We start from the raw sequence: 24,046 nt of genomic DNA, 5'->3' as shown, positions 1-24,046 counted from the left end.
TGTACCAGTCCCTCTCTCCCTGTCTGTACCAGTCTCTCTCTCTCTCTCCCTGTCTGTACCAGTCTCTCTCTATCCCTGTCTGTACCAGTCTCTCTCTCCATGTCTGTACCAGTCTCTCTCTCCCTGTGTGTACCAGTCTCTCTCTCCCTGTCTGTACCAGTCTCTCTCTCCCTGTCTGTACCAGTCTCTCTCTATCCCTGTCTGTACCAGTCTCTCTCTCCCTGTCTGTAGCAGTCTCTCTCTCTCTCCCTGTCTGTACCAGTCTCTCTCTCTCTCTCCCTGTCTGTACCAGTCTCTCTCTCCCTGTCTGTAGCAGTCTCTCTCTCTCTCCCTGTCTGTACCAGTCTCTCTCTCCCTGTCTGTACCAGTCTCTCTCTCCCTGTCTGTACCAGTCTCTCTCTCTCCCTGTCTGTACCAGTCTCTCTCTCCCTGTCTGTACCAGTCTCTCTGTCTCCCTGTCTGTACCAGTCTCTCTCTCCCTGTCTGTACCAGTCTCCCTCCCTCCCTGTCTGTACCAGTCTCTCTCTCCCTCCTGTCTGTACCAGTCTCTCTCTCTCTCTCTCTCCCTGTCTGTACCAGTCTCTCTCTCTCTCCCTGTCTGTACCAGCATCTCTCTCCCTGTCTGTACCAGTCTCTCTCTCCCTGTCTGTACCAGTCTCTCTCTCTCTCTCCCTGTCTGTACCAGTCTCTCTCTCCCTGTCTGTAGCAGTCTCTCTCTCTCTCTCCCTGTCTGTACCAGTCTCTCTCTCCCTGTCTGTAGCAGTCTCTCTCTCCCTGTCTGTACCCAGTCTCTCTCTCTCTCCCTCTCTGTACCAGTCTCTCTCTCCCTGTCTGCACCAGTCTCTCTCTCTCCCTGTCTGTACCAGTCTCTCTATCCCTGTCTGTACCAGTCTCTCCCTCCTGTCTGTACCAGTCTCTCTCTCTCTCCCTGTCTGTACCAGTCTCTCTCTCCCTCCCTGTCTGTACCAGTCTCCCTCCCTCCTGTCTGTACCAGTCTCTCTCTCTCTCCCTGTCTGTACCAGTCTCTCCCTCCCTGTCTGTACCAGTCTCTCTCTCTCTCCCTGTCTGCACCAGTCTCTCTCTCTCTCCCTGTCTGTACCAGTCTCTCCCTCTCTCCCTGTCTGTACGAGCATCTCTCTCCCTGTCTGTATCAGTCTCTCTCTCTCTCCCTGTCTGTACCAGTCTCTCTCTCCCTGTCTGTACCAGTCTCTCTCTCTCTGTCTGTACCAGTCTCTCTCTCCCTGTCTGTACCAGTCTCTCTCTCTCTCTCCCTGTCTGTACCAGTCTCTCTCTGCCTGACTGTACCAGTCTCTCTCTCCCTCCCGGTCTGTACCAGTCTCTCTCTCCCTGTCTGAACCAGTCTCTCCCCCCCTGTCTGTACCAGTCTCTCTCTCCCTGTCTGTACCAGTCTCTCTCTCCCTGTCTGTACCAGTCTCTCCCTCCCTGTCTGTACCAGTCTCTCTCTCTCTCCCTGTCTGTACCAGTCTCTCTCTCTCTCCCTGTCTGTACCAGTCTCTCTCTCCCTGTCTGTACCAGTCTCTCTCTCTCCCTGTCTGTACCAGTCTCTCTCTCTCCCTGTCTGTACCAGTCTCTCTCTCCCTGTCTGTACCTGTCTCTCTCTCTCCCTGTCTGTACCAGTCTCTCTCTCCCTGTCTGTACCAGTCTCCCTCTCTCCCTGTCTGTACCAGTCTCTCTCTCTCCCTGTCTGTACCAGTCTGTCTCTCTGTCCCTGTCTGTACCAGTCTCTCTCTCCCTGTCTGTACCAGTCTCTCTCTCTCCCTGTCTGTACCAGTCTCTCTCTCTCTCCCTGTCTGTACCAGTCTCTCTCTCCCTGTCTGTACCAGTCTCTCTCTCTCCCTGTCTGTACCAGTCTCTCTCTCTCCATGTCTGTACCAGTCTCTCTCTCCCTCCCTGTCTGTACCAGTCCCTCTCTCCCTGTCTGTACCAGTCCCTCTCTCCCTGTCTGTACCAGTCTCTCTCTCTCCCTGTCTGTACCAGTCTCTCTCTCTCCCTGTCTGTACCAGTCTCTCTCTCCCTGTCTGTACCAGTCCCTCTCTCCCTGTCTGTACCAGTCTCTCTCTCTCCCTGTCTGTACCAGTCTCTCCCTCCTGTCTGTACCAGTCTCTCTCTCCCTCCTGTCTATACCAGTCTCTCTCTCTCACCCTGTCTGTACCAGTCCCTCTCTCCCTGTCTGTACCAGTCTCTCTCTCTCTCTCCCTGTCTGTACCAGTCTCTCTCTATCCCTGTCTGTACCAGTCTCTCTCTCCCTGTGTGTACCAGTCTCTCTCTCCCTGTCTGTACCAGTCTCTCTCTCCCTGTCTGTACCAGTCTCTCTCTCCCTGTCTGTACCAGTCTCTCTCTATCCCTGTCTGTACCAGTCTCTCTCTCCCTGTCTGTAGCAGTCTCTCTCTCTCTCCCTGTCTGTACCAGTCTCTCTCTCCCTGTCTGTACCACTCTCTCTCTCCCTGTCTGTACCAGTCTCTCTCTCTCCCTGTCTGTACCAGTCTCTCTCTCCCTGTCTGTACCAGTCTCTCTGTCTCCCTGTCTGTACCAGTCTCTCTCTCCCTGTCTGTGCCAGTCTCCCTCCCTCCCTGTCTGTACCAGTCTCTCTCTCCCTCCTGTCTGTACCAGTCTCTCTCTCCCTCCTGTCTGTACCAGTCTCTCTCTCTCTCTCTCCCTGTCTGTACCAGTCTCTCTCTCCCTGTCTGTACCAGTCTCTCTCTCTCTCTCCCTGTCTGTACCAGTCTCTCTCTCCCTGTCTGTAGCAGTCTCTCTCTCTCTCTCCCTGTCTGTACCAGTCTCTCTCTCCCTGTCTGTACCAGTCTCTCTCTCCCTGTCTGTACCCAGTCTCTCTCTCTCTCCCTCTCTGTACCAGTCTCTCTCTCCCTGTCTGCACCAGTCTCTCTCTCTCCCTGTCTGTACCAGTCTCTCTATCCCTGTCTGTACCAGTCTCTCCCTCCTGTCTGTACCAGTCTCTCTCTCTCTCCCTGTCTGTACCAGTCTCTCTCTCCCTCCCTGTCTGTACCAGTCTCTCTCTCTCTCCCTGTCTGTACCAGTCTCTCTCTCTCTCCCTGTCTGTACCAGTCTCTCCCTCTCTCCCTGTCTGTACGAGCATCTCTCTCCCTGTCTGTATCAGTCTCTCTCTCTCTCCCTGTCTGTACCAGTCTCTCTCTCCCTGTCTGTACCAGTCTCTCTCTCCCTGTCTGTACCAGTCTCTCTCTCTCCCTGTCTGTACCAGTCTCTCTCTCCCTGTCTGTACCAGTCTCTCTCTCTCTCTCCCTGTCTGTACCAGTCTCTCTCTGCCTGACTGTACCAGTCTCTCTCTCCCTCCCGGTCTGTACCAGTCTCTCTCTCCCTGTCTGAACCAGTCTCTCCCCCCCTGTCTGTACCAGTCTCTCTCTCCCTGTCTGTACCAGTCTCTCTCTCCCTGTCTGTACCAGTCTCTCCCTCCCTGTCTGTACCAGTCTCTCTCTCTCTCCCTGTCTGTACCAGTCTCTCTCTCTCTCCCTGTCTGTACCAGTCTCTCTCTCCCTGTCTGTACCTGTCTCTCTCTCTCCCTGTCTGTACCAGTCTCTCTCTCCCTGTCTGTACCAGTCTCTCTCTCTCCCTGTCTGTACCAGTCTGTCTCTCTGTCCCTGTCTGTACCAGTCTCTCTCTCCCTGTCTGTACCAGTCTCTCTCTCTCCCTGTCTGTACCAGTCTCTCTCTCTCTCCCTGTCTGTACCAGTCTCTCTCTCCCTGTCTGTACCAGTCTCTCTCTCTCTCCCTGTCTGTACTCGTCACTCTCTCCCTGTCTGTACCAGTCTCTGTCTCTCCCTGTCTGTACCAGTCTCTCTCTCCCTGTGTGTACCAGTCTCTCTCTCCCTGTCTGTACCAGTCTCTCTCTCCCTGTCTGTACCACTCTCTCTCTCCCTGTCTGTACCAGTCTCTCTCTCTCTCCCTGTCTGTACCACCCTCTCTCCCTGTCTGTACCAGTCTCTCTCTCCCTGTCTGTACCAGTCTCTCTCTCCATGTCTGTAGCAGTCTCTCACTCTGTCCCTGTCTGTACCAGTCTCTCTCTCCCTGTGTGTACCAGTCTCTCTCCCTGTCTGTACCAGTCTCTCTCCCTGTCTGTACCAGTCTCTCTCTCCCTGTCTGGACCAGTCTCTCTCTCTCCCTGTCTGTACCAGTCTCTCTCTCCCTGTCTGTAGCAGTCTCTCTCTCTCTCTCCCTGTCTGTACCAGTCTCTCTCTCCTTGTCTGTACCAGTCTTTCGCTCCCTGTCTGTACCAGTCTCTCTCTCTCCCTGTCTGTACCAGTCTGTCTCCCTGTCTGTACCAGTCTCTCTCTCCCTGTCTGTACCAGTCTCTCTCCCTGTCTGTACCAGTCTCTCTCTCCCTGTCTGTACCAGTCTCTCTCTCCCTGTCTGTACCAGTCTCTCTCTCTCTCTCCCTGTCTGGACCAGTCTCTCTCTCTCCCTGTCTGTACCAGTCTCTCTCTCCCTGTCTGTACCAGTCTCTCTCTCCCTGTCTGTCCCAGTCTCTCCCTCCCTGTCTGTACCAGTCTCTCTCTCCCTGTCTGTACCAGTCTCTCTCTCCCTGTGTGTACCAGTCTCTCTCTCCCTGTCTGTACCAGTCTCTCTCTCCCTGTCTGTACCAGTCTCTCTCCCTGTCTGTACCAGTCTCTCTCTCCCTGTGTGTACCAGTCTCTCTCTCTCTCCCTGTCTGTACCAGTCTCTCTCTCTCCCTGTCTGTACCAGTCTCTCTCTCTCCCTGTCTGTACCAGTCTCTCTCTCCCTGTGTGTACCAGTCTCTCTCCTTGTGTGTACCAGTCTCTCTCTCCCTGTCTGTACCAGTCTCTCTCTCCCTGTCTGTACCACTCTCTCTCTCCCTGTCTGTACCAGTCTCTCTCTCTCTCCCTGTCTGTACCACCCTCTCTCCCTGTCTGTACCAGTCTCTCTCTCTCCCTGTCTGTACCAGTCTCTCTCTCCCTGTCTGAACCAGTCTCTCTCCCTGTCTGTACCAGTCTCTCCGTCCCTGTCTGTACCAGTCTCTCTCTCCCTGTCTGTACCAGTCTCTCTCTCCCTGTCTGTACCAGCCTGTATCTCCCTGTCTGTACCAGTCTCTCTCTCCCTGTCTGGACCAGTCTCTCTCTATCCCTGTCTGTACCAGTCTCTCTCTCCCTGTCTGTACCAGTCTCTCTCTCTCTCTCCCTGTCTGTACCAGTCTCTCTCTCCCTGTCTGTAGCAGTCTCTCTCTCTCTCCCTGTCTGTACCAGTCTCTCTCTCCTTGTCTGTACCAGTCTTTCGCTCCCTGTCTGTACCAGTCTCTCTCTCTCCCTGTCTGTACCAGTCTGTCTCCCTGTCTGTACCAGTCTCTCTCTCCCTGTCTGTACCAGTCTCTCTCTCTCCCTGTCTGTACCAGTCTGTCTCCCTGTCTGTACCAGTCTCTCTCTCCCTGTCTGTACCAGTCTCTCTCTCCCTGTCTGTACCTGCCTGTATCTCCCTGTCTGTACCAGTCTCTCTCTCTCTCCCTGTCTGGACCAGTCTCTCTCTCTCCCTGTCTGTACCAGTCTGTCTCCCTGTCTGTACCAGTCTCTCTCTCTCCCTGTCTGTACCAGTCTGTCTCCCTGTCTGTACCAGTCTCTCTCTCTCCCTGTCTGTACCAGTCTCTCTCTCTCTCCCTGTCTGTACCAGTCTCTCTCTCCCTCCCTGTCTGTACCAGTCTCTCTCTCTCTCCCTGTCTGTACCAGCATCTCTCTCCCTGTCTATACCAGTCTCTCTCTCCCTGTCTGTACCAGTCTCTCTCTCCCTGTCTGTACCAGTCTCTCTCTCTCCCTGACTGTACCAGTCTCTCTCTCCCTGCCTGTACCAGTCTCTCTCTCCCTGTGTGTACCAGTCTCTCTCTCTCTCCCTGTCTGTACCAGTCTCTCGCTCCCTGTCTGTACCAGTCTCTCTCTCTCCCTGTCTGTACCACTCTCTCTCCCTGTCTGTACCAATCTCTCTCTCTCCCTGTCTGTACCAGTCTGTCTCCCTGTCTGTACCAGTCTCTCTCTCCATGTCTGTACCAGTCTCTCTCCCTGTCTGTACCACTCTCTCTCCCTGTCTGTACCAGTCTCTCTCTCCCTGTCTGTACCAGTCTCTCTCTCTCCCTGTCTGTACCAGTCTCTCTCTCTCTCCCTGACTGTACGAATGTCTCTCCCTGTCTGTACCAGTCTCTCTCTCCCTGTCTGTACCTGTCTCTCTCTCTCCCTGTCTGTACCAGTCTCTCTCCCTGTCTGTACCAGTCTCTCTCCCTGTCTGTATCAGTCTCTCTCTCTCTCTCTCCCTGTCTGTACCAGTCTCTCTCTCCCTGTCTGTACCAGTCTCTCTCTCTCTCCCTGTCTGTACCAGTCTCTCGCTCCCTGTCTGTACCAGTCTCTCTCTCTCCCTGTCTGTACCAGTCTCTCTCCCTGTCTGTACCAGTCTCTCTCTCCCTGTCTGTACCAGTCTCTCTCCCTGTCTGTACCAGTCTCTCTCTCCCTGTGTGTACCAGTCTCTCTCTCTCTCCCTGTCTGTACCAGTCTCTCTCTCCCTGTGTGTACCAGTCTCTCTCTCCCTGTCTGTACCAGTCTCTCTCTCCCTGTCTGTACCACTCTCTCTCTCCCTGTCTGTACCAGTCTCTCTCTCTCTCCCTGTCTGTACCACCCTCTCTCCCTGTCTGTACCAGTCTCTCTCTCTCCCTGTCTGTACCAGTCTCTCTCTCCATGTCTGTAGCAGTCTCTCACTCTGTCCCTGTCTGTACCAGTCTCTCTCCCTGTCTGTACCAGTCTCTCTCTCCCTGTCTGTACCAGTCTCTCTCTCCCTGTCTGTACCAGTCTCTCTCTCTCCCTGTCTGTACCAGTCTCTCTCCCTGTCTGTACCAGTCTCTCTCTCCCTGTCTGTACCAGTCTCTCTCCCTGTCTGTACCAGTCTCTCTCTCCCTGTGTGTACCAGTCTCTCTCTCTCTCCCTGTCTGTACCAGTCTCTCTCTCCCTGTGTGTACCAGTCTCTCTCTCCCTGTCTGTACCAGTCTCTCTCTCCCTGTCTGTACCACTCTCTCTCTCCCTGTCTGTACCAGTCTCTCTCTCTCTCCCTGTCTGTACCACCCTCTCTCCCTGTCTGTACCAGTCTCTCTCTCTCCCTGTCTGTACCAGTCTCTCTCTCCATGTCTGTAGCAGTCTCTCTCTCTCTCCCTGTCTGTACCAGTCTCTCCCTCCCTGTCTGTACCAGTCTCTCTCTCCCTGTCTGTACCAGTCTCTCTCTCCCTGTCTGTACCTGCCTGTATCACCCTGTCTGTACCAGTCTCTCTCTCCCTGTCTGTAGCAGTCTCTCTCTCTCTCCTTGTCTGTACCAGTCTTTCGCTCCCTGTCTGTACCAGTCTCTCTCTCTCCCTGTCTGTACCAGTCTGTCTCCCTGTCTGTACCAGTCTCTCTCCCTGTCTGTACCAGTCTCTCTCTCCCTGTCTGTACCAGTCTCTCTCTCCCTGTCTGGACCAGTCTCTCTCTCCCTGTCTGGACCAGTCTCTCTCTCTCCCTGTCTGTACCAGTCTCTCTCTCCCTGTCTGTCCCAGTCTCTCCCTCCCTGTCTGTACCAGTCTCTCTCTCCCTGTCTGTACCAGTCTCTCTCTCCCTGTGTGTACCAGTCTCTCTCTCCCTGTCTGTACCAGTCTCTCTCCCTGTCTGTACCAGTCTCTCTCTCCCTGTCTGTACCAGTCTCTCTCTCCCTGTCTGTACCAGTCTCTCCCTCCTGTCTGTACCAGTCTCTCTCTCTCTCCCTGTCTGTACCAGTCTCTCTCTCTCCCTGTCTGTACCAGTCTCTCTCTCCCTGTCTGTACCAGTCTCTCTCCTTGTGTGTACCAGTCTCTCTCTCCCTGTCTGTACCAGTCTCTCTCTCCCTGTCTGTACCACTCTCTCTCTCCCTGTCTGTACCAGTCTCTCTCTCTCTCCCTGTCTGTACCACCCTCTCTCCCTGTCTGTACCAGTCTCTCTCTCTCCCTGTCTGTACCAGTCTCTCTCTCCCTGTCTGAACCAGTCTCTCTCCCTGTCTGTACCAGTCTCTCCCTCCCTGTCTGTACCAGCCTGTATCTCCCTGTCTGTACCAGTCTCTCTCTCCCTGTCTGGACCAGTCTCTCTCTCTCCCTGTCTGTACCAGTCTCTCTCTCCCTGTCTGTACCAGCCTGTATCTCCCTGTCTGTACCAGTCTCTCTCTCCCTGTCTGGACCAGTCTCTCTCTATCCCTGTCTGTACCAGTCTCTCTCTCCCTGTCTGTACCAGTCTCTCTCTCTCTCTCCCTGTCTGTACCAGTCTCTCTGTCCCTGTCTGTACCAGTCTCTCCCTCCCTGTCTGTACCAGTCTCTCTCTCCCTGTCTGTACCAGTCTCTCTCTCCCTGTCTGTACCTGCCTGTATCTCCCTGTCTGTACCAGTCTCTCTCTCCCTGTCTGTAGCAGTCTCTCTCTCTCTCCCTGTCTGTACCAGTCTCTCTCTCCTTGTCTGTACCAGTCTTTCGCTCCCTGTCTGTACCAGTCTCTCTCTCTCCCTGTCTGTACCAGTCTGTCTCCCTGTCTGTACCAGTCTCTCTCCCTGTCTGTACCAGTCTCTCTCTCCCTGTCTGTACCAGTCTCTCTCTCCCTGTCTGGACCAGTCTCTCTCTCCCTGTCTGGACCAGTCTCTCTCTCTCTCCCTGTCTGTACCAGTCTCTCTCTCCCTGTCTGTCCCAGTCTCTCCCTCCCTGTCTGTACCAGTCTCTCTCTCCCTGTCTGTACCAGTCTCTCTCTCCCTGTGTGTACCAGTCTCTCTCTCCCTGTCTGTACCAGTCTCTCTCCCTGTCTGTACCAGTCTCTCTCTCCCTGTGTGTACCAGTCTCTCTCTCTCTCCCTGTCTGTACCAGTCTCTCTCTCTCCCTGTCTGTACCAGTCTCTCTCTCCCTGTGTGTACCAGTCTCTCTCCTTGTGTGTACCAGTCTCTCTCTCCCTGTCTGTACCAGTCTCTCTCTCCCTGTCTGTACCAGTCTCTCTCTCCCTGTCTGTACCAGTCTCTCTCTCTCTCCCTGTCTGTACCACCCTCTCTCCCTGTCTGTACCAGTCTCTCTCTCTCCCTGTCTGTACCAGTCTCTCTCTCCCTGTCTGAACCAGTCTCTCTCCCTGTCTGTACCAGTCTCTCCCTCCCTGTCTGTACCAGTCTCTCTCTCCCTGTCTGTACCAGTCTCTCTCTCCCTGTCTGTACCAGCCTGTATCTCCCTGTCTGTACCAGTCTCTCTCTCCCTGTCTGGACCAGTCTCTCTCTATCCCTGTCTGTACCAGTCTCTCTCTCCCTGTCTGTACCAGTCTCTCTCTCTCTCTCCCTGTCTGTACCAGTCTCTCTCTCCCTGTCTGTAGCAGTCTCTCTCTCTCTCCCTGTCTGTACCAGTCTCTCTCTCCTTGTCTGTACCAGTCTTTCGCTCCCTGTCTGTACCAGTCTCTCTCTCCCTGTCTGTACCTGCCTGTATCTCCCTGTCTGTACCAGTCTCTCTCTCTCTCCCTGTCTGGACCAGTCTCTCTCTCTCCCTGTCTGTACCAGTCTCTCTCTCCCTGTCTGTAGCAGTCTCTCTCTCTCTCCCTGTCTGTACCAGTCTCTCTCTCCTTGTCTGTACCAGTCTTTCGCTCCCTGTCTGTACCAGTCTCTCTCTCTCCCTGTCTGTACCAGTCTGTCTCCCTGTCTGTACCAGTCTCTCTCTCCCTGTCTGTACCAGTCTCTCTCCCTGTCTGTACCAGTCTCTCTCTCCCTGTCTGTACCAGTCTCTCTCTCCCTGTCTGTCCCAGTCCCTCCCTCCCTGTCTGTCCCAGTCTCTCCCTCCCTGTCTGTACCTGCCTGTCTCTCCCTCTCTGTCTCTCAGTTCCTTGCCTAACTGGATCAGATTGAATGTTGTCACCTTTTCGTTGCTGAGGGCAGTAATCAGGACGGATGCCCTCGAGAGCCTGGTCATAGTGAGCAGCTTGCGATTGGCCATTGCCTCCTTCTCCCGCACGGTCTCATTGAAAATCTGCTGCAGGGAATGTTGGTGATCCTCGATCTACAGGAGACAGGCAGGTGGGAAACACTGAGACAATACAATTCCCATCGGCCCGGCCAGCCCACACCATCGGCCAGACACAAACACAGACATGGACACAGACCCGGAGACTGAGTCCTGCCCGAGCCGGGAGCCCAAGGCGCACCAGAAAAACCTGGTTTGTACAGCAGGATGTGACTAGAGCTGGGATTGGGACTGGGATTGAGATTGGAATTGGGGTTGGGGCTAGGATTGGGGCTGAGTTGGGAATGGGACTGGGATTGGGATTAGGGTTGCGACTGGGATTGGAGCTGAGATTAGGATTGGGACTGGGATTGGGGCAGAATTGGGACTGAGATTGGGGCAGGATTGGGATTGGGCCTGGGATTGGGATTGGGGTTGGGATTGAAGTTTGGTTTGGGATGGTAATTGAGGCTGGGATTAGGCCAGGGTTTGGGATGGGATTAGGACTGGGATAGAGGCTAGGATTGGGATTGTGGCTAGGATTTGGATGGGGATTGAGGCGGGGATTGAGGGAACTGGGATTAGGGTTGGGATTAGGATTGGAGTTGGGAAGGGGGAATTGGGGCGGGGAGTGAGTTTGGGATTGGGGCTGGGGTTGGGACTGGGATTGTGACTGGGGCTGGGATTGTGGCTGGGCCTGGGATTGGGATTGGGGCTGGGATTTGGATGGGGATTGAGGGGGGGATTCGGGGAACTGGGGTGGGGGTTGGGATTGGGATTGGAGTCGGAATGGAGGAATTGGGATTGGGGGTTGGACTGAGATTGTGGTTGGAATTGTGGCTGGGATTGAGTTTGGCATTGGGGCTGGGATTGTGGCTGGGCCTGGGATTGTGGAAGGGATTTGGGCTGGGATTGGGATTGGGATTGGGGTTGGGATTGTGGCTGGGGCAGGGATTGAGATTGGGGTTGCGATTGGGACTGGGATTCGGATTGAGGCTGGGATCGGGCCTGGGATTGGGGTAGGCATTGGCATTGGGATTGGGACAGAGAGTAAGGCTAGGATTGGGATCGGGATTGGGGCTGGGATTGGGGCCGGGATTGGGATTGGGACAGGAATTTGGGGCAGGGATTGGGATTGGGACAGTGATTGGGAGTGGTATTGGAGTTGGGACTGGGATTGGGACTGGGATTGTGATTGAGACTGGGATTGCTGCTGGGACTGGGATTGGGATTGGGATTGGGATTGTGATTGGGACTGGGTTTGGCATTGGGTCTGGGATTGGGACTGGGATTGGGATCAGGATTGGGACTGGGAATAGGGTTGTGACTGCGATTGAGACTAGAATTTGGATTGGTATTGGGGTTTGAATTGAGACTGTGATTGGGACCGTTTTAGGTTTGGGACTGGGATTAGGATTGTGATTGGCTCTGGGTCCAGAATTAGCATTGGGATTGGTATTGGGACTGGGGTTGGGATTGGGACAGTGATTGGGATTGGAACTGGGATTGGGACTGGGACTGTGACTGAGATAGGGATTGGTATTGGGACTGGGTTTGGGATCAGGATTGGGACTCGGACTGGGATTGGGATTGGGACTGGAATTTGGATTGGTATTGGGGTTTGGATTGGGACTGGGATTGGGGTTTGGATTGGGATTGGGACTGGGACTGTGATTGGGACTGGGATTGGGGTTCAGATTGGGATTGGGACTGGGATTGGGATTGGGATTATGATTGGGACTGGAATTGGGATTGGGATTGGGATCAGGAATGGGACTGTGATTGGGACTGGGATTGGGATTGAAACTGTGATTGGGACTGTATTGGGGTTGGGACAGTGATTGGGATTGGGACTGGGATTGGGATTGAAACTGTGATTGGGACTGTATTGGGGTTGGGACAGTGATTGGGATTGGGACTGGAATTTGGACTGGTATTGGGGTTTGGATTGGGACTGGGATTGGGTATGGGATTAGGATTGGGACTGGGATTGGGACTGGGAATAGGGATTGGTTTGTTTGTTTCCTTATATGTTACTGTCCTGAATCAGACTACTTTAGTGACTATGTCGTGTATATAAAGAGACTTCTGTGCGTAAAGTATAGTTTTGAAATTAAAAACAAATCCCTACCGATGAGCTGGGAGGCTTGGGCTGGAATCCCAGCTGGTCGGGAGGTATGTCACAACTTTGAGATGTATTGCATGTGGTCTATATGACTGATTAGATTAGATTCCCTACAGTGTGGAAACAGGCCCTTCGGCCCAACAAGTCCACACCGACCCGCCGAAGCGCAACCCACCTATACCCCTACATCTACCCCTTACCTAACACTACGGGCAATTTAGCATGGCCAATTCACCTGACCTGCACATCTTTGTGACTGTGGGAGGAAACCGGAGCACCCGGAGGAAACCCACGCAGCCACGGGGAGAATGTGCAAACTCCACACAGTCAGTCGCCTGAGGCGGGAATTGAACCCGGGTCTCTGGCGCTGTGAGGCAGCAGTGCTAACCACTGTGCCACCCATTCCGTGATCTGGAATGTATTTGGTAATATTAACACTATCACAATCAGACTGGGATCCTCTGGATGGAGACAGATTGAACTCTGATGCACCTGCTCTAGCAGTCAACATTCAAAATATTTGGAAATGTACAATGTTTATGAATAAAGTATATTTTTGAGCAATAAAGTGTAGAGAAGGCTGCGGGGTTGATTCCTGGGATGAACGGGTTCTCTGATGAAGAAAGATTGAGCGGGTTGACCCAATATACATTGGAGTTCGGGGTAATGTGGGAAACCATTGAAAACCCAGCAGGATGTTGGGCAGGCTGGATGCTGAGAGTATGATCTCCTTGTGGGAGAATCTGTACTGAAGGCCCACAGTTTAAAACATGTCTCTGAACAATCTGAACGGATTCACTCAGCTGTTACATGTGACTGCTTAGCAATGGCTGAATGTCTGATAGTTTCCGAAGACGAGATGCTGTTGTCAGCCAAGTAGACCTCTGTATGATCAAGGAGGCTGTGTTGGAATTAACCTGCCGATTGGACTCACCTCACAATCATACATGAGGGCATGAGGACATTGTCACAGGAGTCGGCCATTTTGCCCTCCAGTGGACCCTGCTATTCTGGATGGTGAACTTTAACCCCAGATTTCAGCACTATCCCCATAGCCCTCTGATACATGACACTGCAACTCACTAACACTGACAGGAAGTAATTGAGGCCTCGGACTGATCCACTATTAACATCTTCCAACCGAAACAAGATTTGTTCATCTCAACCCTCTGTTTTCTGGGTGTTAGCCAATCCTGTGTCCACACCAATACATTCCCACGAGCTCTGGTCTTTGATGTGGTTCCTTCTCCAACACCTTCTGAAAATCTAACTACACTTTTAAAGGTGTATTTGTTCAGAGGATGCTGGCTGGCGCAACATTCATTACTCATTCCAAGTTGCCAGCTGAACTGACTGGCTGTATTCAGAGGGCCATTAATACACGACCGCATTGCTGTGGGTCTGGAGTCACATGTAGGCCAGACTGGGCAAGGATGACACCATCCGTTCCCATATCCCCCCAGATGGGTTAGCAATGGGTTACCATCACTGAGACCACCATTCATTCCCAGATTTAGTTCCATCAATTGAAATTCCATCAGCTGCCATTGTGGGGTTTGAACTCATGACTCCAGGGAAGGATGAGCCTGTCCCTCTGGACATTCCCACTCTGCTTACTGCTTCCCCCCTCCTTCCTCTATCACTTCCCCTTTATCAACCTTGCTCCAACATCTCTGGCGAATTTGTTAAACCGTGATTTCCCTTCCACCAATCCATGCAGAGGCAATTGAATACATTAAAGTGTTTCGAAATGTCCTCCATCTCTTCATTATTGATGGACTCGGGCATGTTCCCCAAACACAGACGTTGTGCTAACTGGCTGAGGTTTTCTGTCTCCTTCCCTTTTCCTCTCTCTCTCTCTCCCCGGGGGTTGCCAGGTCAGCAGCGTTTTCACCATCAGCACCAAGGAAGGTGCAGCAAAAGTCTGGGCGCTATTGTATTGTTGGAGCAGTGATAACCTGGGAAAGTGACCAGACTAAAACCCAAGGAATACAGTCCCAGCATCCTCAATCTCCCCTCCCTGGAATCTGTCTGGTGTGAGAAGTCGAACCTTGCTGAGGGAAGGAATGCTGGACGACACACCAGATTCCTGCCTGCAGCATTCCAGACAACTGAAGCAAGTCTCCTACTCTCCTGTCCTCAAATCCTCCTGAGACAAAGTACTGCCTCCTTTCGGAATGACTTACTGCAAGGTCAGCTAGGTCATCCCAATCCACGGACAACACAAATCCGGGTTGATTTGTTCCATTAGACAATGATAAATATCCAGGAATCACCTCCTCTCCATCAGCAATCTCTGGTGTTGTCAGGGGAATGGGTCCCAACGCTCTCCAAACAGAAGGTGTACGTTCAAACAGTGTATTGTTTTTTTGAATTTAGGGGGTTCACAATTTCCTGTTTCTCACTCTGGCGGCATCATTTCAAAATCAGACTAGATTTGTTCACCAATCCACGTCCTTTAGCCTCTGAGAGAGAAATTGCTCTGGTTATTTGAAATCGAGCATTCTTGCGCTGACCCTGATGTGAAATGAAAAACAATGTCCCTCATTTCAAAAACATTGAAAAGGAGAGCTCTCCCATTTCAGGCAGAGATGAGGAGAAATTGCTTCTTTCCACAGTCTGGGAATTCTCTTTCCCAATCGACAGTGGGTACTGATTTGTTGAATATACCCAAGGCGCAGCAGAACAGATTTCCGATTGACAAGAGGATTAGGAGTTGGAGGGAAGTGACAGCAAAGAGATGGGAAGACAAATCAGATCAGTAATGGTGGGACAGAACGTGGGAGAAGCAGGATACGCCAAATTGTTAACTCCTGTTCTGATTCTTTTCATCGTGTCATGTACTCAGTTCTGAACAAGGCAGATGGTACATTTCGGGAAATGTTTCTGTTCAGAGAAATACCAGATCGATTGGAGATTTTCACTGGAAAGGAACCAACAAATACAAAACCCCAGTGATGGGCAGCAAGGTCCAGAGACACGCTGCTTAACCTATTGTCAGGCTGGAAAGGGACGAGTGGATCTGGGAAGCACAGGAAGGAAGGATAATTAATGTAGGACACTGCAGGGTATTGATCCCCCATCACAGTGAAAGGTGGGGGGTATTGATCCTCTATCACAGTGAAAGGTGGGGGGTATTGATCCTCTATCACAGTGAAAGGTGGGGGGTATTGATCCCCAATCACAGTGAAAGGTGGGGGGTATTGATCCTGTATCACAGTGAAAGGTGGGGGGTATTGATCCCCCATCACAGTGAAAGGTGGGGGGTATTGATCCTCTATCACAGTGAAAGGTGGGGGGTATTGATCCTCAATCACAGTGAAAGGTGGGGGGTATTGATCCTCTATCACAGTGAAAGGTGGAGGGTATTGATCCTCTATCACAGTGAAAGGTGGGGGGAATTGATCCTCTATTACAGTGAAAGGTGGAGGGTATTGATCCTCTATCACAGTGAAAGGTGGAGGGTATTGATCCTCTATCACAGTGAAAGGTGGAGGGTATTGATCCTCTATCACAGTGAAAGGTGGGGGGTATTGATCCTGCATCCCAGTGAAAGGTGGGGGGTATTGATCCTCTATTACAGTGAAAGGTGGAGGGTATTGATCCTCTATCACAGTGAAAGGTGGGGGATATTGATCCTCTATCACAGTGAAAGGTGGGGGGTATTGATCCTCTATCACAGTGAAAAGTGGGGGGTATTGATCCCCCATCACAGTGAAAGGTGGTGGGTATTGATCCTCTATCACAGTGAAAGGTGGGGGGTATTGATCCTCTATCACAGTGAAAGGTGGGGGGTATTGATCCCCCATCACAGTGAAAGGTGGGGGGTATTGATCCCCCATCACAGTGAAAGGTGGGGGGTATTGATCCTCTATCACAGTGAAAGGTGGGGGGTATTGATCCCCCATCACAGTGAAAGGTGGGGGGTATTAATCCTCTATCACAGTGAAAGGTGGGGGGTATTGATCCTCTATCACAGTGAAAGGTGGGGGGTATTGATCCCCCATCACAGTGAAAGGTGGGGGGTATTGATCCTCTATCACAGTGAAAGGTGGAGGGTATTGATCCCCCATCACAGTGAAAGGTGGGGGGTATTGATCCCCCATCACAGTGAAAGGTGGGGGGTATTGATCCTCTATCACAGTGAAAGGTCGGGGGTATTGATCCCCCATCACACTGAAAGGTGGAGGGTATTGATCCTCTATCACAGTGAAAGGTGGTGGGTATTGATCCCCCATCACAGTGAAAGGTGGGGGGTATTGATCCCCCATCACAGTGAAAGGTGGGGGGTATTGATCCTCTATCACAGTGAAAGGTGGTGGGTATTGATCCCCCATCACACTGAAAGGTGGGGGGTATTGATCCCCCATCACAGTGAAAGGTGGGGGGTATTGATCCCCCATCACAGTGAAAGGTGGGGGGTATTGATCCTCTATCACAGTGAAAGGTGGGGGGTATTGATCCTCTATCACAGTGAAAGGTGGGGGGTATTGATCCTCTATCACAGTGAAAGGTGGAGGGTATTGATCCTCTATCACAGTGAAAGGTGGGGGGTATTGATCCCCCATCACAGTGAAAGGTGGAGGGTATTGATCCCCCATCGCAGTGAAAGGTGGGGGGTATTGATCCTGTATCACAGTGAAAGGTGGGGGGTATTGATCCCCCATCACAGTGAAAGGTGGGGGGTATTGATCCTGTATCACAGTGAAAGGTGGGGGGTTTTGATCCCCCATCACAGTGAAAGGTGGGGGGTACTGATCCGCTATCACAGTGAAAGGTGGGGTGGGTATTGATCCTCTATCACAGTGAAAGGTGGGGGGTATTGATCCCCCATCACAGTGAAAGGTGGGGGGTATTGATCCCTCATCACAGTGAAAGGTGGGGGGTATTGATCCCCCATCACAGTGAAAGGTGGGGGGTATTGATCCCCCATCACAGTGAAAGGTGGGGGGTATTGATCCCCCATCACAGTGAAAGGTGGGGGGTATCGATCCTCTATCACAGTGAAAGGTCGGGGGTATTGATCCCCCATCACAGTGAAAGGTGGGGGGTATTGATCCTCTATCACAGTGAAAGGTGGGGGGTATTGATCCCCCATCACAGTGAAAGGTGGGGGGTATTGATCCCCCATCACAGTGAAAGGTGGGGTGTATTGATCCCCCATCACAGTGAAAGGTCGGGGGTATTGATCCCCCATCACAGTGAAAGGTGGGGGGTGTTGATCCTCTATCACAGTGAAAGGTGGGGGGTATTGATCCCCCATCACAGTGAAAGGTGGAGGGTATTGATCCTCTATCACAGTGAAAGGTGGGGGGTATTGATCCTCTATCACAGTGAAAGGTGGAGGGCATTGATCCTCTATCACAGTGAAAGGTGGGGGGTATTGATCCCCCATCACAGTGAAAGGTGGAAGGTATTGATCCTCTATCACAGTGAAAGGTGGAGGGTATTGATCCCCCATCACAGTGAAAGGTGGGGGGTATTGATCCTCTATCACAGTGAAAGGTGGGGGGTATTGATCCCCCATCACAGTGAAAGGTGGGGGGTATTGATCCCCCATCACAGTGAAAGGTGGAGGGTATTGATCCTCTATCACAGTGAAAGGTGGGGGGTATTGATCCTCTATCACAGTGAAAGGTGGGGGGTATTGATCCCCCATCACAGTGAAAGGTGGGGGGTATTGATCCCCCATCACAGTGAAAGGTGGAGGGCATTGATCCTGTATCACAGTGAAAGGTGGGGGGTATTGATCCTCTATCACAGTGAAAGGTCGGGGGTATTGATCCCCCATTACAGTGAAAGGTGGGGGGTATTGATCCTCTATCACAGTGAAAGGTGGGGGGTATTGATCCCCCATCACAGTGAAAGGTGGGGGGTATTGATCCTCGATCACAGTGAAGGGTGGGGGGTATTGAACCTCTATCAAAGTGAAAGGTGGGGGGTATTGATCCTCTATCACAGTGAAAGGTGGGGGGTATTGATCCTCTATCACAGTGAAAGGTGGGGGGTATTGATCCTCTATCACAGTGAAAGGTGGGGGATATTGATCCTCTATCACAGTGAAAGGTGGGGGGTATTGATCCTCATTCACAGTGAAAGGTGGGGGGTATTGATCCCCCATCACAGTGAAAGGTGGGGGGTATTGATCCCCCATCACAGTGAAAGGTGGAGGGTATTGATACTCTATCACAGTGAAAGGTGGGGGGTGTTGATCCCCCATCACAGTGAAAGGTGGGGGGTATTGATCCTCTATCACAGTGAAAGGTGGGGGGTATTGATCCTCTATCACAGTGAAAGGTGGGGGGTATTGATTCTCCATCACAGTGAAAGGTGGGGGGTATTGATCCTCTATCACAGTGAAAGGTGGGGGGTATTGATCCTCTATCACAGTGAAAGGTGGGGGGTGTTGATCCTCTATCACAGTGAAAGGTGGGGGGTATTGATCCCCCATCACAGTGAAAGGTGGAGGGTATTGATCCTCTATCACAGTGAAAGGTGGGGGGTATTGATCCTCTATCACAGTGAAAGGTGGAGGGCATTGATCCTCTATCACAGTGAAAGGTGGGGGGTATTGATCCCCCATCACAGTGAAAGGTGGAAGGTATTGATCCTCTATCACAGTGAAAGGTGGAGGGTATTGATCCCCAATCACAGTGAAAGTTGGGGGGTATTGATCCTCTATCACAGTGAAAGGTGGGGGGTATTGATCCCCCATCACAGTGAAAGGTGGAGGGTATTGATCCTCTATCACAGTGAAAGGTGGGGGGTATTGATCCTCTATCACAGTGAAAGGTGGGGGGTATTGATCCCCCATCACAGTGAAAGGTGGGGGGTATTGATCCCCCATCACAGTGAAAGGTGGAGGGCATTGATCCTGTATCACAGTGAAAGGTGGGGGGTATTGATCCTCTATCACAGTGAAAGGTGGGGGGTATTGATCCCCCATCACAGTGAAAGGTGGGGGGTATTGATCCTCTATCACAGTGAAGGGTGGGGGGTATTGAACCTCTATCAAAGTGAAAGGTGGGGGGTATTGATCCTCTATCACAGTGAAAGGTGGGGGGTATTGATCCTCTATCACAGTGAAAGGTGGGGGGTATTGATCCTCTATCACAGTGAAAGGTGGGGGATATTGATCCTCTATCACAATGCAAGGTGGGGGGTATTGATCCTCATTCACAGTGAAAGGTGGGGGGTATTGATCCCCCATCACAGTGAAAGGTGGGGGGTATTGATCCCCCATCACAGTGAAAGGTGGGGGGTATTGATCCTCTATCACCGTGAAAGGTGGGGGGTATTGATCCTCCATCACAGTTAAAGGTGGGGGGTATTGATCCTCTATCACAGTGAAAGGTGGAGGGTATTGATCCTCTATCACAGTGAAAGGTGGGGGGTATTGATCCCCCATCACAGTGAAAGGTGGAGGGTATTGATCCCCCATCACAGTGAAAGGTGGAGGGTATTGATCCTCTATCACAGTGAAAGGTGGAGGGTATTGATCCTCTATCACAGTGAAAGGTGGGGGGTATTGATCCATCATCACAGTGAAAGGTGGGGGGTATTGATCCTCTATCACAGTGAAAGGCGGGGGGTATTGATCCACAATCACAGTGAAAGGTGGGGGGAACTGATCCTCTATCACAGAGAAAGGTGGGGGGGATTGATCCCCCATCACAGTGAAAGGTGGGGGGTATTGATCCTCTATCACAGTGAAAGGTGGGGGGTATTGATCCTGTATCACAGTGAAAGGTGGGGGGTATTGATCCCCCATCACAGTGAAAGGTGGGGGGTATTGATCCCCCATCACAGTGAAAGGTGGGGGGTATTGATCCTCTATCACAGTGAAAGGTGGGGGGTATTGATTCTCTATCACAGTGAAAGGTGGAGGGTATTGATCCTCTATCACAGTGAAAGGTGGGGGGTATTGATCCTCTATCACAGTGAAAGGTGGGGGGTATTGATCCTCTATCACAGTGAAAGGTGGGGGGTATTGATCCTCTAACACAGTGAAAGGTGGGGGGTATTGATCCTCTATCACAGTGAAAGTTGGGGGGTATTGATCCTCTAACACAGTGAAAGGTGGGGGGTATTGATCCTCTATCACAGTGAAAGGTGGGGGGTATTGATCCCCCATCACAGTGAAAGGTGGGGGGTATTGATCCTCTATCACAGTGAAAGGTGGGGGGATTGATCCTCTATCACAGTGAAAGGTGGGGGGTATTGATCCCCCATCACAGTGAAAGGTGGGTGGTATTGATTCTCTATCACAGTGAAAGGTGGAGGGTATTGATCCCCCATCACAGTGAAAGGTGGGGGGTATTGATCCTCTATCACAGTGAAAGGTGGGGGGTATTGATCCTCTATCACAGTGAAAGGTGGGGGGTATTGATCCTCTATCACAGTGAAAAGTGGAGGATATTGATCCTCTATCACAGTGAAAGGTGGGGGGTATTGATCCCCCATCACAGTGAAAGGTGGAGGGTATTGATCCGCTATCACAGTGAAAGGTGGGGGGTATTGATCCTCTATCACAGTGAAAGGTGGGGGGTATTGATCCCCCATCACAGTGAAAGGTGGGGGGTATTGATCCTCTATCACAGTGAAAGGTGGGGGGTATTGATCCTCTATCACAGTGAAAGGTGGGGGGTATTGATCCACCATCACAGTGAAAGGTGGGGGGTATTGATCCCACATCACAGTGAAAGGTGGGGGGGTATTGATCCCCCATCACAGTGAAAGGTGGGGGGTATTGATCCTCTATCACAGTGAAAGGTGGGGGGTATTGATCCTCTATCACAGTGAAAGGTGGAGGGTATTGATCCTCTATCACAGTGAAAGGTGCGGGGTATTGATCCTCCATCACAGTGAAAGGTGGGGGGTATTGATCCCCCATCACAGTGAAAGGTGGGGGGTATTGATCCCCCATCACATGAAAGGTGGGGGGTATTGATCCCCCATCACAGTGAAAGGTGGGGGGTATTGATACCCCATCACAGTGAAAGGTGGGGGGTATTGATCCCCCATCACAGTGAAAGGTGGGGGGTATTGATCCCCCATCACAGTGAAAGGTGAGGGGGTATTGATCCCCCATCACAGTGAAAGGTGGGGGGTATTGATCCGCTATCACAGTGAAACGTGGGGGGTATTGATCCCGCATCAGAGTGAAAGGTGGGGGGTATTGATCCCCCATCACAGTGAAAGGTGGGGGGTATTGATCCTCTATCACAGTGAAAGGTGGGGGGTATTGATCCCCCATCACAGTGAAAGGTGGAGGGTATTGATCCTCTATCACAGTGAAAGGTGGGGGGTATTGATCCTCTCTCACAGTGAAAGGTGGGGGGTATTGATCCTCTATCACAGTGAAAGGTGGGGGGTATTGATCCTCTATCACAGTGAAATGTGGGGGGTATTGATCCTCTATCACAGTGAAAGGTGGATGGTATTGATCCTGTATCACAGTGAAAGGTGGGGGGTATTGATCCTCTATCACAGTGAAAGGTGGGTGGTATTGATCCTCTATCACAGTGAAAGGTGGGGGGTATTGATCCCCCATCACAGTGAAAGGTGGGGGGTATTGATCCTCTATCACAGTGAAAGGTGGGGGGTATTGATCCACCATCACAGTGAAAGGTGGAGGGCATTGATCCTCTGTCACAGTGAAAGGTGGTGGGTATTGATCCCCCATCACAGTGAAAGGTGGTATGTATTGATCCTCTATCACAGTGAAAGGTGGAGGGTATTGATCCCCCATCACAGTGAAAGGTGGAGGGTATTGATCCCCCATCACAGTGAAAGGTGGGGGGTATTGATCCTCTATCACAGTGAAAGGTGGGGGTATTGATCCCCCATCACAGTGAAAGGTGGGGGGTATTGATCCTCTATCACAGTGAAAGGTGGGGGGTATTGATCCTCTATCACAGTGAAAGGTGGGGGGTATTGATCCTCTATCACAGTTAAAGGTGGGGGGTTATTGATCCCCCATCACAGTGAAAGGTGGGGGGTATTGATCCCCCATCACAGTGAAAGGTGGGGGGTATTGATCCTCCATCTCAGTGAAAGGTGGAGGGTATTGATCCTCTATCACAGTGAAAGGTGGGGGGTGTTGATCCTCTATCACAGTGAAAGGTGGAGGGTATTGATCCTGTATCACAGTGAAAGGTGGGGGGTATTGATCCTGTATCACAGTGAAAGGTGAGGGGTGTTGATCCTCTATCACAGTGAAAGGTGGGGGGTGTTGATCCTCTATCACAGTGAACGGTGGGGGGTATTGATCCTCTATCACAGTGAAAGGTGGGGGGTTTTGATCGTCTATCACAGTGAAAGGTGGGGGGTATTGATCCCCCATCACAGTGAAAGGTGGAGGGTATTGATACTCTATCACAGTGAAAGGTGGGGGCTATTGATCCTCTATCACAGTGAAAGGTGGAGGGCATTGATCCTGTATCACAGTGAAAGGTGGGGGGTATTGATCCTGTATCACAGTGAAAGGTGGGGGGTATTGATCCTCGAACACAATGAAAGGTGGGGGGTATTGATCCTCTATCACAGTGAAAGGTGGGGGGTATTGATCCCCCATCACAGTGAGAGGTGGGGGGTATTGATCCGCTATCACAGTGAAAGGTGGGGGGTATTGATCCCGCATCACAGTGAAAGGTGGGGGGTATTGATCCCCCATCACAGTGAAAGGTGGGGGGTATTGATCCTCTATCACAGTGAAAGGTGGGGGGTATTGATCCCCCATCACAGTGAAAGGTGGAGGGTATTGATCCTCTATCACAGTGAAAGGTGGGGGGTATTGATCCTCTCTCACAGTGAAAGGTGGGGGGTATTGATCCTCTATCACAGTGAAAGGTGGGGGTATTGATCCTCTATCACAGTGAAATGTGGGGGGTATTGATCCTCTATCACAGTGAAAGGTGGATGGTATTGATCCTCTATCACAGTGAAAGGTGGGGGGTATTGATCCTCTATCACAGTGAAAGGTGGGTGGTATTGATACTCTATCACAGTGAAAGGTGGGGGGTATTGATCCCCCATCACAGTGAAAGGTGGGGGGTATTGATCCTCTATCACAGTGAAAGGTGGGGGGTATTGATCCACCATCACAGTTAAAGGTGGAGGGCATTGATCCTCTGTCACAGTGAAAGGTGGTGGGTATTGATCCCCCATCACAGTGAAAGGTGGAGGGTATTGATCCTCTATCACAGTGAAAGGTGGTATGTATTGATCCTCTATCACAGTGAAAGGTGGAGGGTATTGATCCCCCATCACAGTGAAAGGTGGAGGGTATTGATCCCCCATCACAGTGAAAGGTGGGGGGTATTGATCCTCTATCACAGTGAAAGGTGGGGGTATTGATCCCCCATCCCAGTGAAAGGTGGGGGGTATTGATCCTCTATCACAGTGAAAGGTGGGGGGTATTGATCCTCTATCACAGTGAAAGGTGGGGGGTATTGATCCTCTATCACAGTTAAAGGTGGGGGGTTATTGATCCCCCATCACAGTGAAAGGTGGGGGGAATTGATCCCCCATCACAGTGAAAGGTGGGGGGTATTGATCCTCCATCTCAGTGAAAGGTGGAGGGTATTGATCCTCTATCACAGTGAAAGGTGGGGGGTGTTGATCCTCTATCACAGTGAAAGGTGGAGGGTATTGATCCTGTATCACAGTGAAAGGTGGGGGGTATTGATCCTGTATCACAGTGAAAGGTGAGGGGTGTTGATCCTCTATCACAGTGAACGGTGGGGGGTATTGATCCTCTATCACAGTGAAAGGTGGGGGGTTTTGATCCTCTATCACAGTGAAAGGTGGGGGGTATTGATCCCCCATCACAGTGAAAGGTGGAGGGTATTGATACTCTATCACAGTGAAAGGTGGGGGGTATTGATCCTCTATCACAGTGAAAGGTGGAGGGCATTGATCCTGTATCACAGT

The 24,046-nt window shown here is 51.7% G+C and overlaps 1 protein-coding gene across 1 annotated transcript in view; it reads right to left on the bottom strand.

Annotated features, from left to right (window-relative positions):
* LOC140453779 (dynein axonemal heavy chain 6-like) overlaps window positions 1-13,061 on the bottom strand; it is a 42,439-nt gene extending 29,378 nt beyond the window's left edge. Inside the window, exons 1-2 of the mRNA XM_072548698.1 lie at window positions 13,047-13,061; window positions 9,904-10,044 (exon numbers count right to left, since the gene is read on the bottom strand). Coding sequence (XP_072404799.1) covers window positions 9,904-10,044; window positions 13,047-13,061 — 156 coding nt within the window. The remainder of the gene's footprint in view (window positions 1-9,903; window positions 10,045-13,046) is intronic.
* Between the last annotated feature and the right edge of the window lie 10,985 nt (window positions 13,062-24,046).

Source organism: Chiloscyllium punctatum, chromosome 3, assembly GCF_047496795.1.
Source record: "Chiloscyllium punctatum isolate Juve2018m chromosome 3, sChiPun1.3, whole genome shotgun sequence".
Taxonomy (NCBI): domain Eukaryota; kingdom Metazoa; phylum Chordata; class Chondrichthyes; order Orectolobiformes; family Hemiscylliidae; genus Chiloscyllium; species Chiloscyllium punctatum.
The sequence above is the reverse complement of the archived record's forward strand: the minus strand, read 5'-3'. Positions and strand labels throughout refer to the sequence as shown.